This window comes from Dromaius novaehollandiae, chromosome 3 (assembly GCF_036370855.1).
Source record: "Dromaius novaehollandiae isolate bDroNov1 chromosome 3, bDroNov1.hap1, whole genome shotgun sequence".
NCBI classification, from domain to species: Eukaryota; Metazoa; Chordata; class Aves; order Casuariiformes; family Dromaiidae; genus Dromaius; species Dromaius novaehollandiae.
Window position 1 is genome coordinate 101,931,708 of NC_088100.1, and position 17,474 is coordinate 101,949,181.

Consider the following 17,474-nt stretch of genomic DNA (forward strand, 5'->3'; position numbering starts at 1 on the left):
CATTCCACAAGCGTGTCATAAGAAAAACCTAGCCAACATACTGTAGCCTTCTACCACTGTACAACAGACAACATAAAATGAAGAAAACATACTAGGCGTTTTTGGGAAATGCCAAGAACCACAACCAGTCCCTCCAGAAGAGCAATTTTCCTAACAAGCAAGAAAATAAAATCACCTGAGAGCTCCCATCTCTTACAGTCTTTTCAGCAGAGTTACTAAGAGGAAGTCTCTTTATATCATTCTGCACCAGCAGGTGAAATAATGCCTAAGTATCTCCTCCTAAAATCAGAACCCTATGCTTTACCCTACATAATATGTCATTAACAACTGTTAGCTTTTCTGTTTGCTCTTAATGGAGAAAAACTCTGGCTAGATGTAACATCCCTCAGAAATACAAATACAGAGGCTTTGTAAGGCGCATAGAGAAGAAGAGCTATAACACTGTACAAGACTTAATTGTTAAATGTCTATCATGTTTTTTGTTACCAAGAAGAAACAGACCATGTAATAGCAGACTTTACCCAAACAGTATATTCGTCTGGGTTTCTTAATTTGTCTATGGTGTGGGGTCCATGATTTCGCAGTTCCACACAGAAAAAGAATCCGGAAAAAAAAAATTAACAATACCAAAGACAATATCCACAGAACCAGATGGAAAGTGTCAATGCAAGCTATCTGGTTTAGGAACTTACATTTTTCTTTGTGCTTCAACAAAACTCTCAAAAATGCTAGCAGAATTCTGTTTGCATATGAAAAAATATGCCAAAAGTAGTAAGTTTTTTAATTCTTTTTTACCAAAGAGTTAATCCGTAGACAGCTACTATCAAAAGTTTTTATATAGCTTATCAACATAACACCAGAGAGCCAAGCACACACCTACTGGATACGTATCTCTTGCTGTGTTCAAAAGTTATTCTGATCAGCACCCACAGTCTAACAGGTATATTATACTCCTGCACATTCAAATCTAAAAATAAAGCTCAGCAAATTCTTATTACCACCATCCCCAAACAATAGCTGTACAACTTTATACTAACCCAATGCTGTATTGCATTGCTTTTCTGAAATACCACAGAACCAATATGCAATTTAAACAGCACGCATAGGGGTATGTGGTCTGTAAAAAGAATAATCAAGTTTACACCAAGCCACATAAACTCACTACCTATTTAGACTAAATTTTATTCTTGTTTCAGTGCGCTGTAGATTTAGATCTTTTTAACTGATACAGATTTTCAATGGTTACTGTTCTATTAACTCGAGGGCAGCAACGGAAGAGGCGCACAACCAGATTCAGCCCTTGTACTCTCAAAAGCAACTACTCATTCAGTCTATTTATAAAGAGGGCAACTTTAGCAACACAAACTTGACTTTAAGATACACAGATACTAATTTAGAAGTGTGTTAATAAATGCAAGCCTACACTGCATAATTTTCATACCACGTTTTCTGTAACACAAATTGCTGGCAAGTTTTAACTTAGAAATGCTGATTATTTAAACACAGAACTTTCATGTCTGCTGCTTTTCTTGCCACAGACTATCCTTCTAGTCTTTTTATACACAAGTTACACAAATCATGAATTTGTCTCAGTATATTGTGTATGAAACACAGGTATAAACCGTATTATCCCAAGAGAGTATGAAATTAAAACTAGACACAATGAGTAAGAATTGAAAGATTAGGTACACGATCTAGACTCTCACATACTGACTCAATTCTAGATTTGGACCCAAATCAAGGTTAAGCTTCAGATGGAAGCTACCATTATGGCTGTAAGGGACATAAGGACTGCAAGGAGCCAGGAGCTGAGGAGGGTAACACGGCCTGGGCAAGGCAGAAGTCTAACCATCCAGGGCCCGTCCCACTACCGCCAACTGAGGTGAGCAGGGCAGGCCCGGGGCAGGGAGCAGACAAGTTCATCCAAGGGTCCTGATCACCAGGCAAGCTCATGACAATGAGGCAGGTCGGAGGTAAAGCCAGGAAAGGCAATCCACAGGCCAAGGTCAGTACCAGGATTAGGTCTTGTGAGGGTAACCAAAGTCAGACACAGCCTAGTTCATCAGGCAGGTCCGCAGTGACATGACAGGTCCAAAGGCAGGCCAGGAAGTCAGTCTGTGCGTGGGGGTCCACAGCAGCAGGATGGGGCACGGCTGTGAGGAAGCTGGAGACCAGCACCACAACAGTATCGCTGGGGCAGGGACTGACAGCCCCTGGGCTGAAATGGGGGCCTGGGGCTGGGCAGGGTGCAGGAGGACCCGAGGAGGCTGGCCTGGGCCAGTGAGGCCTGTTAGTGCATTCAGGGCCCTGACAATGGCCCAAGCTAGAGCAAGGTGGGGGAAAACATCTGTTTGCCAGGGCCATACAACCCTGTGGAGAGCTGTTACAATATAGCATAACAAACACCTAATTATCATCAACACTGTTCAACAGTGTCTTTTTTAAAACATATAAAATTCCATTTAGTGTAACCAGGCCAAACTCAGCCATGCTGGTATATCCGACTAACTCAAAGGAGTACTATTCATTTACAACAGGACAATCATTACTAATTAAACACGACCCAGTACAGATACTCCCTGTAACCTTTTTATTATTATTAAGGCCTCTATTACCTTGTTTCATACCCCTCTTACTGCTCTGGAGAAAAGCAAAGGCAGCATATACTTCAACTTGGGTCACAAGCACATGAAGAAGCAACACTGCCTACTGCCTTTCGGGAAAGGAACAGACCCTCTTCCTCACATGCTCCTGAAGAATATAAGACAAGGCGCTAGCTAATAAAACTGACAAAGGAATATGGAACTAACAAAGGCAAAGAGAAGAAACGTACTGGTTCTGAAGTCAGTTGAACTCCAAACGTATTTGTAATTGAAAGCATTAAGAAAGAATAATTTATCCATACACTGAGGTAACATGAGACTGACTCAAGAAAACACAACAAATATTAGCACGTTCTTAATGGTGAGGGAGGGCATTACACACATCTTTCAACCATGTTTCTCAATCTTCATAATTTACTTTTCTCCTAGCCCTTTCTAAACTGACTGATACTGTACAATTACTATATACATTACAGGCATTAAATTTCTTGCTGTCACATTATAAAACAATCTGGGATTGATTCAGCACTGAACCTTCTTCATTTTACACATGAAATCACAATTCTGAACTCACATTTTTTTTTAAACATTTTAATTAGTGACACACTGATAATCTTTGACTAAATCCATTTGCACAGAAACATTTTCCTTTAATGCAGCATGTATTCATATACTTGCATTAAAACAACTTCACTGTGACTACAACTTTGCTGTGACTTGATATAGAAACAGTAGCATCAAAACATATTGATGTGTAACAATCAAATTAGAGCCATCACTTCTAGAGTGGTCAGATATGCAAGAACTTTTGCAATTCCTCCTAGTCTCAGGGAAAAAAAAATCCACAACCAATAGAAAAAGTGGAAAACTTAAAAGACTGGAGGAAAAAGCACCATTTCATCTGCTGAAACATGTATTTATTCTTGGCTTTATCACAAAGCCAAATGTTACTGCTTTGATCCAGGGGCAGACAAGCATGCAGGAGGGAAACCTGGGTCACTCCACAGTCAGCTTGCTCAAGTTCCTTCCAGTAGAGAAAGCCAGTTTTATCACCTGATATCCTCTAGTATTCCAACACACCTATGCAGGCCAATATTCTGAGGGACTGCTGATACCCAGCCTTAAGGCCTCTACCTTCTTTTGAACACTCTAACACAGTATAAAGTACAGGCCAACCAAAAGAGGAAAAGAGCACTCCTGCTCCTCTCTTTTCCAATTTCACTGAGTTAACTGTAGGCTTTGTACAGTAACCAGGAAGAGAAAATTTGACCTGATGAAAAATACTGATTGCTTTTCAACTTGGATTAGCTTCCTGATTTGGCTCTGGTTTGCCATATAGTTACAAGAATGGTAGTTCCAGGATAATAGAGGGGATAGGAATGAGCAGTCCGAGTAATTTAGAAGGGAAGAGATCAGCATTTCTGTCTGCTTAAAACAACTGTTCAACTGCAGCCTCACGTGCACATTAATACAGCCACCATTCTCACATTAGCTAGAGCATAGCCAAGAAGTTGATGGAAGTGATTATTCTCCTCTATTCAGCAATTGTGAGGTCCATTCTGAAATACTGTGTTCAGTTTTAGTTCCTTCACTTTAAGAGGGATATAGACAGATGGGTGAGAGTCCAGCAGAGTGCCAATAAAATGGTTAAGGGTCTGCAGCATATGACATTTGAAGAAACTTGAGGAAACTACACTCTTTAGTCTGGAAAACAGAAGGCTAAATGAGATTAACTACAGTCTTCAACTAGCTAAAGGGGGGTGTTAAGACAAGCAGAGCCAGACTCTTAGCAGTACACAGCACAAGGGCAAGAGGCAACAGTTACAAGTTGCAACACAAGAAATTTCAATTGAATATAAGGAAAACAATTGGATATAAGGAAAAAAGGTTCACAAACATGAACGCATAAGCATTAATACTGAAGAATCTTTGGAAATTTGCACACTGCTATTTGAGTTCTGAAACCTTTTCTAATTCTGAGCCTAGCTTGCTTACAGCAGGGGATACGTCCACATAACCTCTAATGGTCCGCAATGTTGAGAGCAGTAATTCCTAGAAGTTTGATATAACTGGCATCCAAACTTTGTAATGCAAAAGGAAATAAATTATCTGCAAAATCTGTGTAAAAATCTACAAACTTACAAATTCAGTGCAGCAACATAGTATCAGTTCCTGACTGGCAGCATGCTGGTCCATGACTTTTTACTACGAAAAGTGACCTTTGGAAATCTATGTTTTCAAACAAGGAAATGACAGCTATAATGACTGCCTTTTAGTGGGAGATGATCCAACTGAAACACAGTAACATACTTGGTACCTAAGCAAACGCTCCATAAGTTACAATATACCTAAATCTCACTAGTTTCAGTAAGACTTTGTCCAGTCGGAGAAACTCTAAAGAAACCTTTATTGTGATTTATAATACAAGCGAAACATCAAATCATCTGAGCCATTCTGTGGTTTTACACCATTTTCCAGGATTTAATCTACAGTACTAATATTATTACTAATTCCACTATGGAAAATCCTGAGAAATAAACTGTCACTGTAACAATAATAGTAGTCAGTTACAAAAACAGAAAAAATCAGAATTGCTATAATATTCACCATAGCGAACTGTACTGCAGTGAACTAAACGTACTATTTCAACATCAAATTTATGACATTTTTATCCCTCATTTTGAATATACATAAAAGGTAACTCTATTAAGAGGAAATATTACACTACAGAGAATGCTCCTTAAACCATATCAAAGTAGTACGGACAGTATTAAGACTGATCCTACGCTGACTGCAGAGATGAAACTCCCACAGTTGAAATCCTGCCGTCACACAAGTTCCCTACAAGATTTCTATTAATTTTAATAGTGCCAAAATTCACACTGTATTTCTTAACTAATAAAAAAAGTTATCATTTTATTACATATTAGCTACTGTGTATCATCTAAGCAGTACTCACTTCAACTTGCTAATGTGTCCTAACTATTACCTTGTCTATACTGGGGATTTACTATGTCAGTTATCACTTCAGGTTCATAATGAACAAGAAGGCCTGAGATTAATTGAAGGGAACTTACCTGTACAAGGACTGCAGAATCTTGCTTGTATTCTCTGCAATACAGGAGTGTAAAAAAGGAGTGTAAATTCAAACCCTTTTTAGCGTATATTTTGTTTTTAAATTTCAAGTTCACACTACTTTTGAACAATCTAAGATCTGGCCAACAGGGTAGTACCACATTCCTGTAGGTAATCATGACGTGTTTTATGATCAGCTTAGAGTTGATCGCCACATCCAGTCTTTTCATTTTCAAGAACTAAGTTTTACAAAAATGGAATAAAAAAAAGATTATTAAGAGATACTTGTTAGTATAAAAAATTATATGTAACAGAATAATGACACAACAGTCATCAGAAGAGGTAAATACTGCAGAATTTGACTGGAAATGAAAATGCCAGTCACAAATTTTATTTGAGTAAAAATACAGAAGAGAGTTAACAAAAAGCTCTCATTTTAAGACAACAGGAGTAAGAAAGTAGTATTAATTTTTTAAATGTACTTTGTAAAGCAAGGGGCTCAACTTCTCACTTGTAAATCACACTCGGCTTATACTCTACCAACATACTTCTTACATATATTTTTCCCTTCCTGAGTAAGCAATAAAGAAAACAACTATTGTATAGTTTCAAGTTCTATCAGGAATTGTACTCTAAAAGAAGGGCTAACACAGTAATAAATTTGGGATTCCAAATTAGTAATACAGAACTTAATTTGTGTGAACTTTCTCTATATATGAAAATGCATTTCCATCCTCAGATTCTAAACTTAAGTAGTGTTTTTAAGATGAACTTACGATGTCTGAAATCAACAGTGGAATTCTCAATTTAAACATCCGTATTCTAAAAGACTTTCTGTACACGATAGGTACAAGAAGAAATTTGTAATTCAAATACTTGGAAAAATTATGCGGAATCTCTCTTTATGAAAAATGTTTAAAAAGAAAAAAAAGAAGAGTCAGAGATGTAAACTATTCAGGAATTAGATAAACAGCTACAAGCACTTAGGAAACACACAAGTGCTACAACAGTATGCATCTCAATGGATTATGAGGCTTGGCAGGAGACGGGCACCTAAGAAGACAGGGTCCTTATACAATTTGTAAGTACCAGCTCCACATACAGAAGGGCAAATAAAAACTACACACTAAAGCACAGACAACGTACAACAGACTGTCCATTCATTAAATTTTGTTTCCTATTAATATAGCATGTAAAACTGATTATTTAAACTGAGTTGGGCAAAAGCACTGCTAATTTATCAAGCTTCCAAAAACTATAATCATATTTTAATGTATTAAGAATAAAATGGAAGTTCACACTTCAATTGTTAATAGTATATGTGTTAGTGAAAGCCAGTCTAACTACAGACAAGAACACTGAGATCTCTGAACTCCCAGGGCAAAGTGGTTCCCACCACAAACTTCACATACTGAGAACTGAATTTTTTAATTTGTTCAATACAATTTTCCCCACTGAACATAGAGCTCTTCATGGCCACACCAACATTTTTACAAAACTTCCATCTAAAAACAGGTTCTTGAAATCACACAGAAAATCCAGAATAACTCAGTCTGGAGGTCAGGATGCTTACCTACCATGGGAAATTCACCAGGCTCAACACTCAGCTCAGCCAGCTTCCCAAATGATGACTACCCTTACAAGCATGCTACTGCCTATTCTGGGCTCTGTCTTCAGTTTTAGCTGCTCTACCACACACATAACTCTTGGGGAATCTCAGTATTCACAGAACACTTTGAAAGGAAAAGAAGCAGGGGTAATCTCAAAAAAGTTGGTTAAAACAGAAATGTTTTCCTACCCAAAGCTACTTAGATGTTCTTAAATACTTCTAGAAACTACTGTATGCAATAACACAAGCTATTAAGAGTATGTTACTTGTGCAACACAGTAGTTTAAGTAATGTCTTGCATCACCTCTTCAGGTGCTTTTACATGGTGTCTAGTACAGAATAACTGCATGTCATGCTCTTCATTCCTTACATATAATTTTCAAAGATTCTGAAAAGAGAAAATATATACGCAGTCCCAGAATGCAACTTCCCTATGAGTTGATCATTTCTCTATTAATTTGTAAACCCATGCCCAGTTAATACCTTTTTAATACCACTCAATACTAGTTTAAAAAACCCACAACACTGGTATTTTTGCCACAGGTATGATACACACAAGCAAGTATCATCTAATGCTTTTTTCCCCGTCAGTAACTAAAGCTGAACAAAGCTGTGTATCCTTTCAGTTAACATGTTCAGGAAGTCAACTAAAATTTGAATATGATGAACTGACAGATGGTAACTAATTCAGCAGTGCAGCACTGCTCCAAAAATAAAAATCCTCCATGCCGCCAATCTTGTCCTTGTTGAAGCCAATGCCTTGCTGAAGCCAATGGAGATTTTGCCACCTAGTTCAGTGGGACCGAGATTTTTTTCTCCAGTCAACATGTCTCTCAATAAATTCAACCTTCAACATCAGACTGAATTTCCACATTCAGATCAAGTTCACAATAAAATCAATACAAGTTCCCCCAAAACAAGTTACAAGATCAGCCCTTACAAAAACAGTCAGTCTCTTGCAATTAAGTCAAAACTTTCTTCCTGGACTTCCCCCCACTTCTTCTTCCCCACCCTTTCTTAATACCTTCCATGAAAGGAAAGCTACTGAATTAAGTTTTAATAGAGAGAGCCCACCTTCTTTCTTTGCTTTTTGGTAAGCACTACCTTATTCAAACTAACATCCAAAATAGTTCTAGAAGATTTTAAAATCTGTAAAATCTATATAAAAACTATAACGAAAGAAGTTCCAGGAATAGAAGACTCACATTGTCAGCTGGTGCTAATTAATCTTGTTAATTCTTATTTTGTCTGCAAACTCAGCAATTCTCAGTTAAAAATAATACACACGCAGCAAATGAGTTTTTCATAATGAAAACGGGCTAATCAACATTAGAAAATACAGATAGACATATTCATTTAACTATGCAATCTTTCTGAAAATATACCATAAAGGTTGCAGTGTACCTCTACTGTAAGAAAGCAAAACATCCTTGTTTTTGCAGACCATCCCCCTTGTCTATACTGGAAAGGGTAAGTCAGCACAGGAAACCTTTCAAGCAGAGATGCAGTTTATTCCAGCAGAACTACTAGAGCTAATTATGACAACTCTCAGAACAGAATGAGCTGTATTACCAAGAAGGTTCTCATGCCTGGATTATATCTATCACGTTACAGGCCATTCTTTCATGCTCCCATTGCCAAATCTACATTAAAAAGCACCAACCATTAGACTTATCACAAGCCTAATGCAGCATGAAAAGGCATGATCATTGACCATTAAAGCAACATTATAAAATATAACCACAGTTATATGGATACAACCTTTTTTCTGGAACTGAGATGGAAATACACCAGCAAAATTCTGAAAATACACCTACAGTACAACGCCCAAATAGCATACCAACATGCCCATACCGACAAAGCTCTTCAACTCTAGACTAAGGACTAGTCTATGTTTCAAAGCTTTATGGATATAGAAAGTGTCCTTGGAGGAAACGCAGCTTCCACTAGACTAGCAGGACTGGGGCTTTTTTTTCTTTTTCTTCTCCTTTTCCCCTCAGTACAATTGAACTATGTAGATGAACTCTACTGAAAAAGAGCACTGGGGGAGGGAGAGGGGCAGAAAACTGCAATATATATGGTGACATAAATATTAAGATACAGCAAAACTGTTTTTGTCAAGTGTGTTGTAACTGTAGCACTGACCTGCCTTAAGGCCACACATATACTGAAAGCACTATCAAATCAAGAACATGGGTACAATACACTAGCCAAGTGCTCATAGGATGGGTTCAGCAGAAGACATTTAATGTATTTTAGTAAAATCTTAGTGAATAAGCTGAGGTGCACCACTAAAGCACAACTGGGCCAGCCTATCAACACGGTGAGCTTCTGCACTTCTGAAGCAATAAAAAGCACCTAAGAGAAATACAGAGTACTACTCTCAAAAATATGAGAAAGGAAAAAAACTTATAAGCTCCTGGCCAAAGCAGTATATCTAAAAAGAATAAAACTAGTATATTTAAATTCTATCTTCCAAACATCTGAACTCAAATGAAAATGCATTTTGCTTCAATGTCTCCAGGTCAGGGCAAAGAGTATGTATCGCTGGTCATTTTTAATACTTTTTGTCATTTATTCATTATTTTTATGAATTAATGAAAAAAATCCACAAGGAATCTGCCAGCCATTAGTGCATATTAATGAAATTTTATTGTAAATATACATGAACATTAAAAAAAAAGAAATCATACCTTGCAACCCACAACCACTGCTAGGAACAATATAAAGTAACAGCTTCAAGGAATGGTAAATTTCACGTATTAAAAAGTTTTCTGAAATATGTGAATACCATACTCCACACGTGATAAGAATTTAAACAGTTGGTAAGAGTTTTTGTCAGGTGCATCAGTTGTTTAAAAAACTAAAACATTAACAATGTTGCCCTCCAGAAAGACTTTAGAATAAAGTTTATATCCAGAGACTTCTTTCAGAATATATCAAATAAACAAAAATGTTTATTTCACCAGAAATGTAGTTTAAAACCCTTCGACATTAACAGACAAAGAATTTAGAAGGGGTTACTTTTAAAGTAATCCCAAGTAATAAATCCTGCCACTTCCTCCAGGAATGAGCAAGAGGCATGGGGAAGCCTCCGATGACGTGTCAAAAAGCATAAAACGAGAATTAAACAAGTATTCCACACTCCTTAAGGGGTTAGCATGAGTTGGTTGGCAGCATACTTGCTGTTCCTGAATTCAGACATCATTGGTATTAAACTCAAGCACAAAGAGCATAGGTCAGATTATACAGAAATGGTCAAAAAATTGATAGGTCTTGATCAAAAAAATACAAGACAATTTTCAATGCCCTCCCTAAAAAACACACAGCACCAAAACAAAACCTAAAAAGCCTATTAAAACAGAGCTGCAAAGTTTAAGCCATTTGGGAAGAAAATTACTTCATGTGGAATAAAAACTCATCATGAAAAGGTATCAGCCCAAGCAAAAAAAAAAAAAAAAAAGAAAAAAAAAGCCTACCAGGAGGGCAACAGCAACAGGAGTAATGTGCTCACCCACCGAAAAGTTATTCACCCTTGAATTCTGCGAAGATTTTTAAGGGTACTGAAGGCTCTTTAATACTCTAATGATTATTCTGTCATATGCGTTACACTAGAACACTGTTTAAAGATAGGTTTCTTCTATACTAGTATGTCGTAATTTTTGGTCATCAGATCATTCAGTGGAAGAGGATGTTCTTCCAAACCTTTTTCCCCTTGTTCAACTGTGGATGCATACTGTGTCAAAAAATACTTTGGAGCTGTATATAAACAAGATGTAAACTCATGGTTACAGCCTTAAAAACTAGGGGCCCAGGCCCACTCTGGTCTCTGGAACAAATTAAGTAAGTTTAATAGCTCACAGGATCGTGACCCAGGGTTACTTAAGGGATGCAGGAAGTCTGAAAATGAACAGATTCAACATAATAGATTTAATGGGGCTCTTTCCTGAAACATCCTTTGCCCGAAAGACTCTACCCTCCTTTTTCACTCCCCTGGACACAATGAAAGAACCTTCTCTCTGCGAAGCACACACGGGAAAAAAAGAATCTCTTACATCGATTTCCTGAACAAAAATATAGGACTCGAGAGTCTGGGGACAGGATTTCTCGGACCGACAGGGCAACATGTCAGACACACAGAGAGAAGAAATGGCTCGGGAGAGGCGCGGCGGCAACGCCCCGCGCGGCGCAGTGACAGCAGAAAGGACCTTAAAATGGCGCCTGTGGGGGAGGAGAGACACAGTGAAACTGCGCAACAAACGCTGGCAGGAAGCCAGACAACGCCATCTTTCCTGCTCTCTCCCACTCCCACACGCACCCGGACCTGCACGGCAAACGCTTACAGCCAAGCCCGCCGCAGCCAGAGCAGCTACTGGAAGACCTGTCCCCTCCCTTTTCAAATCCTGTTTAATTCTAACGTTATTAAACCCCGAAAAGACGAGGAGAATCGGGGCGGCAGGAGTAGAGAATTAGGGAAAGCAGAGGCCTCAAAATCTCATTTTTCCCTCCTCCAGTGGTGCTCTAATAACAGTTTTAAATAAAAACAAATGTGTCCTCTATAAGTTTTTGTTCGTTTTCTAACATAGCTAGATCTGCCTTACTTCTGCCATAATCCGCAGTTTGTAAGTGAATTTTACAACTAATGTCAAAAGCAAATGAAAATTAGGCACTTATACATCCCCCATAATCCAATAAAAGTGAACTGAGTACTTTAGCAAATCCCCTAGACAACCCAGCAACTATTGTTTTTTTAGCCACAAGTAAAAATGATATTTTTAAAACATTGCTTTGAATATGAAAAATAATCCGATAGCACAAAGAAGCAGATTCACACCCACTCTAAAGGAAAACCAAATGGGTTACTCCAGAAAGAGTCGGTTTATTGTTATGCTGTAAATAGAGACATTACAGTTAAATATTCTCTCTCCAAAAGAACAAAAAAAAACACACCGAAAAACTTGGTTCTGAAGAGGAGAAAAAAGCGCATTAGCCCAAACCTACCGCCCAAGAATTTCGCACACACACAAAAAGGAACACCGCTTCCATTCCTTGTTTAAAAGCGTGAAGCACACAGCAATTCAGAGGAAATTGCAAATAAAGAATCAAACAAATCAAATCAATTCTAGTGGCGGCACTGAAAACGAGGAAACGAGTGAAAAATAAATCCCCAGCAGGCACAAATCTGAGACACAAGCTCAAAGAAATGGCAAGATTAGGGTGGTGGCAAGCGGAGGGGGGAAAGGAAAAAATTAAGCCAGGAGTGAAAAAGAAAAAAAGAAAAGAAAAATCCTTCCCAGCTCCACAGTCAGGAGAGAGACGAAGTGTCTCCATTTTCCTGAGGAGGAGGAAGAAAGAGTGTTTCACAGACCACAGAGCTTTAGAGAAAAGCAAAGAAACGAGGGGGAAAAAAAAAGAGGGAGGAGATTTGAAAAGATTATTTTTCTTTCTCCCTCACACACTCTCTCTATCCCCCTCTCTCCGTCTCACTCTCTCTCTCACACTCACACATACACACACACACTCTCTCTCCCTCCTCTCCTCTTTCCATCCCTCTCTTGATGGCCATCAAGGGGGCGGAAAATAAAAAAAAAAAAAGACAACAACAACAACTAATTTTAAACCGGCTCAATCAATGAGTCATTAAAAGAGATTTTTCTTCCCTCCTCTCCTGAATTTGCATGGCATCAGCAAGAAAAAAAACCCACCCCAAACCTCTCCCCTCTCTGCAGCTATCAGCCTGGACCTGAAACCTTATCTCTCTCTTCCCCCCCCACCTTTATTTTAAGAAACAACTTTTTTTTTAAGTGCCCTCAGCAGCCACCACCACTAGTCTCGCTGAAAAAAGAAATATATAGTTCATTTCCATGTGAATCCACATCTGCCCAAACAACAGCCACCCACAAAATATCCCTCTTCTTCCTCCTTGTCTCCCCTCTCGCTCGCTCACTCTCTAGATATATATTTATATACATAGCCCCAGAGCCAATAGCTCTCTGGGCTGAAACCTAATATCCTGGTTTTGGCAACTCCTGGTTGTTAATTTGCTCCTCTTTCTTTTCTGTCTGTCTGGAGATAGATTTCCCCCCTCTCTTTTCCCTCCCCGAAGGAAGGGAGGAAGGAGGTTGTGTGTTTTTTTTTTCCTTGAAATTTTTATCACAAAATTATAATACACTCAAAGGGAAACTCACCGTCATGAAAAAGCAGTGCCTTGTCAACGGGGTTTCTTCGCCATCACATCAGGGGCTGGCAGTGTAAGAGAGAGAGAGGGAGAGCGAGAGAGCGAGAAAGGGAGGGGGAAGAGAGAGAGCGAGAGAGGGGGAAAGAGAAGAGAGCGAGAGAGGAGAGCAGGGAGCGGAGCCGGAGCCGCAGCTCCGCGAAGAGACAGCGCGCCGGCAAGGCACAGCACAGGCACGCAGCCGCCACGCTGACATTGCGAGCGCCCAGCTCCGGCTCGCTCCTCGCTTTTCATTTTTGAAAGTCAGTCCCTTTAAAAAGTTTAGTAGGTTTTTTTTTTTTTTTAAGAAAACTGCAGATCTGGTCATCTCTACGTGCCTGAACTGCTTACTTTCTGTTAAAAGTTGGGGTCTGTTTGGGGTTAAAGGAAAGCAAAAAACAGCTTGATACTTTCCACTAAAAGCACTTCTAAACAGAGCTTGGTTAATTTTCTTCATATTGAAGTTGTAAACCACTAGACAGTTTGGGGGGGGCGGGGAGTCCCCAGAAATAGGTATAATGAAAGGTCACCTTGAGAAAAAGGAGATTTCACCCTCTTAGAATGTATGCAACTTCAAATATATTTAAATATGTTCTTCTTCTGTCAGCTTTGCTTGAAATAAATGACACATGAATTCCAGAGACAGCTGCAAAAAAGTTCTGGGTAGCCTAGAAATGCTAGATTTGACTCAAAGCTTACAGCACAGAAAGTTCACTGATACAGTCCTACAATTTATTTCACTTAAAGGCAGTAATATAATTTGTTAAAAGCTTTTCTTTTATTATACAAGACTAATTCAACTTAAAATGCTCACTATATTCTTCCATTAAAAATACAATTTTTTATTCAGATTTTAAAAGCCTAGTTTATTTAAAACAAAACAAAAATATTTTGATTAAAAGCAGATTCTTAGCATAAAGAGATATATATGCTAATGACTTTAAAACAAGAAATCTAAAGACCCTTTTTATGCTAATAATTGTAATTCCCAAGGACTTACAGACAGCAGCTTTTTTTTCCTTAAAAAAGTAATTTTATTAAAACTCCTTAGAGACAAGGATTTGAAGACTTTATTTAGCAACGCGTTCTTCTTTATTAGCTTTACATCTCAGAAAACACTAAGTTTTTAGGTTTTAAATACAATGACATGAAAACACCTATGGGCAGTGTAATAAGTGGAACTTCTCCAAGAAACAGTTGGCCAGATTTTTTATGTTTAAAAAAAAATCAGTACCTAAGCATTGTTTTTAATGAAAATCTGCTTACTTTATTTTTTAATTAATTGAACCGTTTCATACTCAAGTGTGGATCACAAAGGTTAAGCCTGGCTCCAAACTTGTGCTAAAGCCTAGACTCACCTGCCATTCGTGTTTACATGCACAGCCTTATCAGAAAATTCAGGGGAAGTTTCAAATCACTCCCTGAACAGCAAAGTCATGCCCTAGCAAACACACCTTAACATGAGTCTAACAGATCCATCATGCAGTCCAGACAAATTGAACATAAGCATGGCACAATCTAGACCATCAGCCAATATACAAACTTCACTTTTTTCAAATCGAAGACGGACATGAATAGCCAACAATACAGACATAAACCCTGCATGTCAAAGGGCTCAATCGCTCTTACAACATAGAGTTCTGAAACTAGTGCGAGCAAATCAAAAGGGCCAAACTCCAAGGTTCTTAACTCCAGCAACTGTTTCAGGGGGCCAAACGCTGCCCCGAATTAAAGCCCACTCAGCATCACTGACTTTAGAGAATTTTGCTCAAGTAAGAACTTCTGACCTGGAGAGACCTCCGTGCCTTTCTCCTGGTTTGGCTACCAGGAAGGAGCTGTGCTTCGGAAGGACACAGCTATGAGGCAGAATAGCTGATCAGTACATTCTTACCCTCCCGGTCCTGCAGAAACCACAAATAGGAAATAGGCAATACAAAGAAGGAACCGTAGGAAGAAGACAGATTATTTTGAACTGATTCCCTTATCATAAGAAACACTAGAAAGCACACATAAATTATCAGATCGTACCATAATTTACACTTACTTTCCCTGAAGGATGTTTCAAAGCAGTGTTAGTAATAACCTTGATAAACAGGGACAGTACAAAACCGGAAGGAGAAATAATGTCTACACAGTGAGGCACTCTGAAACTACTAGATTTCTCAATCTACATAAGGCAGTGAGTTTAAGGATGAAAACCCTTCACTTTGTCACTGAGTGAACAAAACCAAACCAGAACCCATTAGAGCCCTCCACTCCCTCTGCAGAAGCAAATTTGCATAATTTCTATATTTACTTCTGTTCAGAAACAAGTATGGCTCAGGTAGAAACAGTGAATAAAAAAATCAAGAGTTGGATGTGACTTTATAGGTCAGACTTATGTTACATTTTACACTAAGAAGTTTGAATTCTGTTTTCAACTGTAGTGTAATCTGCACTGGTGTACTACAGAATTTTCCAAAGCATGTTTGTAAAGAATACCTACTGACCTTTGCGATTAAATATTCGTGCTTTTTTTAAGAGGATCACATGGTGTTTCTGAACTGAGTATCATTGCCCAAAAGCTCCCCCTCTTCTCACTGCCTTACTACCTTAGAAAAGAAGACCTGATGTGTCCAAGTTCTTCTACCCCAGCACCACCTGCCCACAGCAGTCCTACTCAACCAAAATGTTATACTTCACGTTAGATGCAATAGAGAAATTCAACATTTTACAAATGTAACAACTACTGCTCTCACAGGTGTGCAAAGACACCAAATCACATTTGGAGTCAACTGAGATATATAGCCTTGGGATGACAGAGTACGCAGAAGTGAAAATTAGGCTTAGATATTGAGAGAGAGAACATAAGGGGATACAAAACACTTTCCCTTCCTTTCTGTCTCCAGATTTCTCCTAGGTCAAGTCACTTTATTATTATTTTGCCCATTTCTCCTGCTCTTCACATTACATGCATTTCCATTCTTACACAATCACAAGTTAGTACCCCAAAAGAAGATCAAGAAGCAGCAAATTCAGAAGAAAGAGTTTTAGGAGTAAGCTATTTACATTAAAGGATGAATTCCACAGTCATCCTAAGATTTTCGCATGAATGATTCCTTTGTAACTTCAGCTCACTGCATCCTTTCTGAGATGCATCAGATGGGAAAGAATGCCACCTACTCCACTGCAGCCTTGCTCCCTCAGGCTGCCTCCAGATCCCGCACTACTACAGCTCAGTCGCTGGCACTTCCTCCCCCCACTCTCCTTAACCTTTCCATCCCTTAATATGTTTCTGTATCAGCTTATCCCCAGACCCACCATTTCTCCAACTACGTATTTCTTTTAACAGTTAGTAACTTAGATAAGCATAAATAAGCACAAATGCACAGAAACAAATAAGTTATCATTAAAAAAGTGCAACCAGTAGAAAAGCAGAAGTCACAATGTTGTTCAAAAGCAGGACACTCAAATACAGTAGCATGAAGGGAAACAATGGCTTTAACTTGGAATATAAATGCTACATATCACATGCAAAATACAGTTCTTCAATAACCATATGAACTGTCGAATTTTGAATAGTTACCACCAATACTTAGATCACCCATCAGTAAAAATTTCCTAAAACTTACAAATTTCAGCCTGATACAATGCCTTACTTGCACAAAACATTACCTGCAAAACCAGGTTCATAATTGCATAATGTAACTTATAGAAGCTGTATGACTCCAGTATCAATCATATCAAACACATGAATATCTAATGAAATAAATATCTTAAAGGTTGATTGGTTAGGATGTGGGTAGCAAGAAAAGGCAACTAAGACTGAACCTCAGGACAAGAGATTTACAGCAGTACCAGAAAAAGACAAGTCTGTATGACTGGCGACTGTGTGGTTTTTGATGAATCCGCAGAACAGATTAGGAGCTCACACTGAATCAAATGACATTGCAAAATTATTACTGGAACACATCAAGTATAACTATTCCATGCT

General features: G+C 38.5%; 1 protein-coding gene across 4 annotated transcripts in view; it reads right to left on the reverse strand.

The window, feature by feature from the left end:
- Positions 1–17,474, reverse strand: part of BICRAL (BICRA like chromatin remodeling complex associated protein) — a 47,151-nt gene that overhangs the window by 23,686 nt on the left and 5,991 nt on the right. The window contains exons 1-2 of one of the 4 annotated variants that reach the window (XM_026123285.2): positions 13,476–13,720; positions 5,681–5,714 (exon numbers count right to left, since the gene is read on the reverse strand). The exons of 1 other annotated variant lie outside the window; for it this stretch is intronic. In XM_026123285.2, the coding sequence (XP_025979070.1) occupies positions 5,681–5,714; positions 13,476–13,481 (40 nt within the window). In that variant the 5' untranslated portion in view covers positions 13,482–13,720. Of the gene's footprint in view, positions 1–5,680; positions 5,715–13,475; positions 13,721–17,474 lie in introns of those variants that run through there. 2 more of the 4 variants (XM_064509601.1, XM_026123286.2) reach the window with 2 other exon arrangements.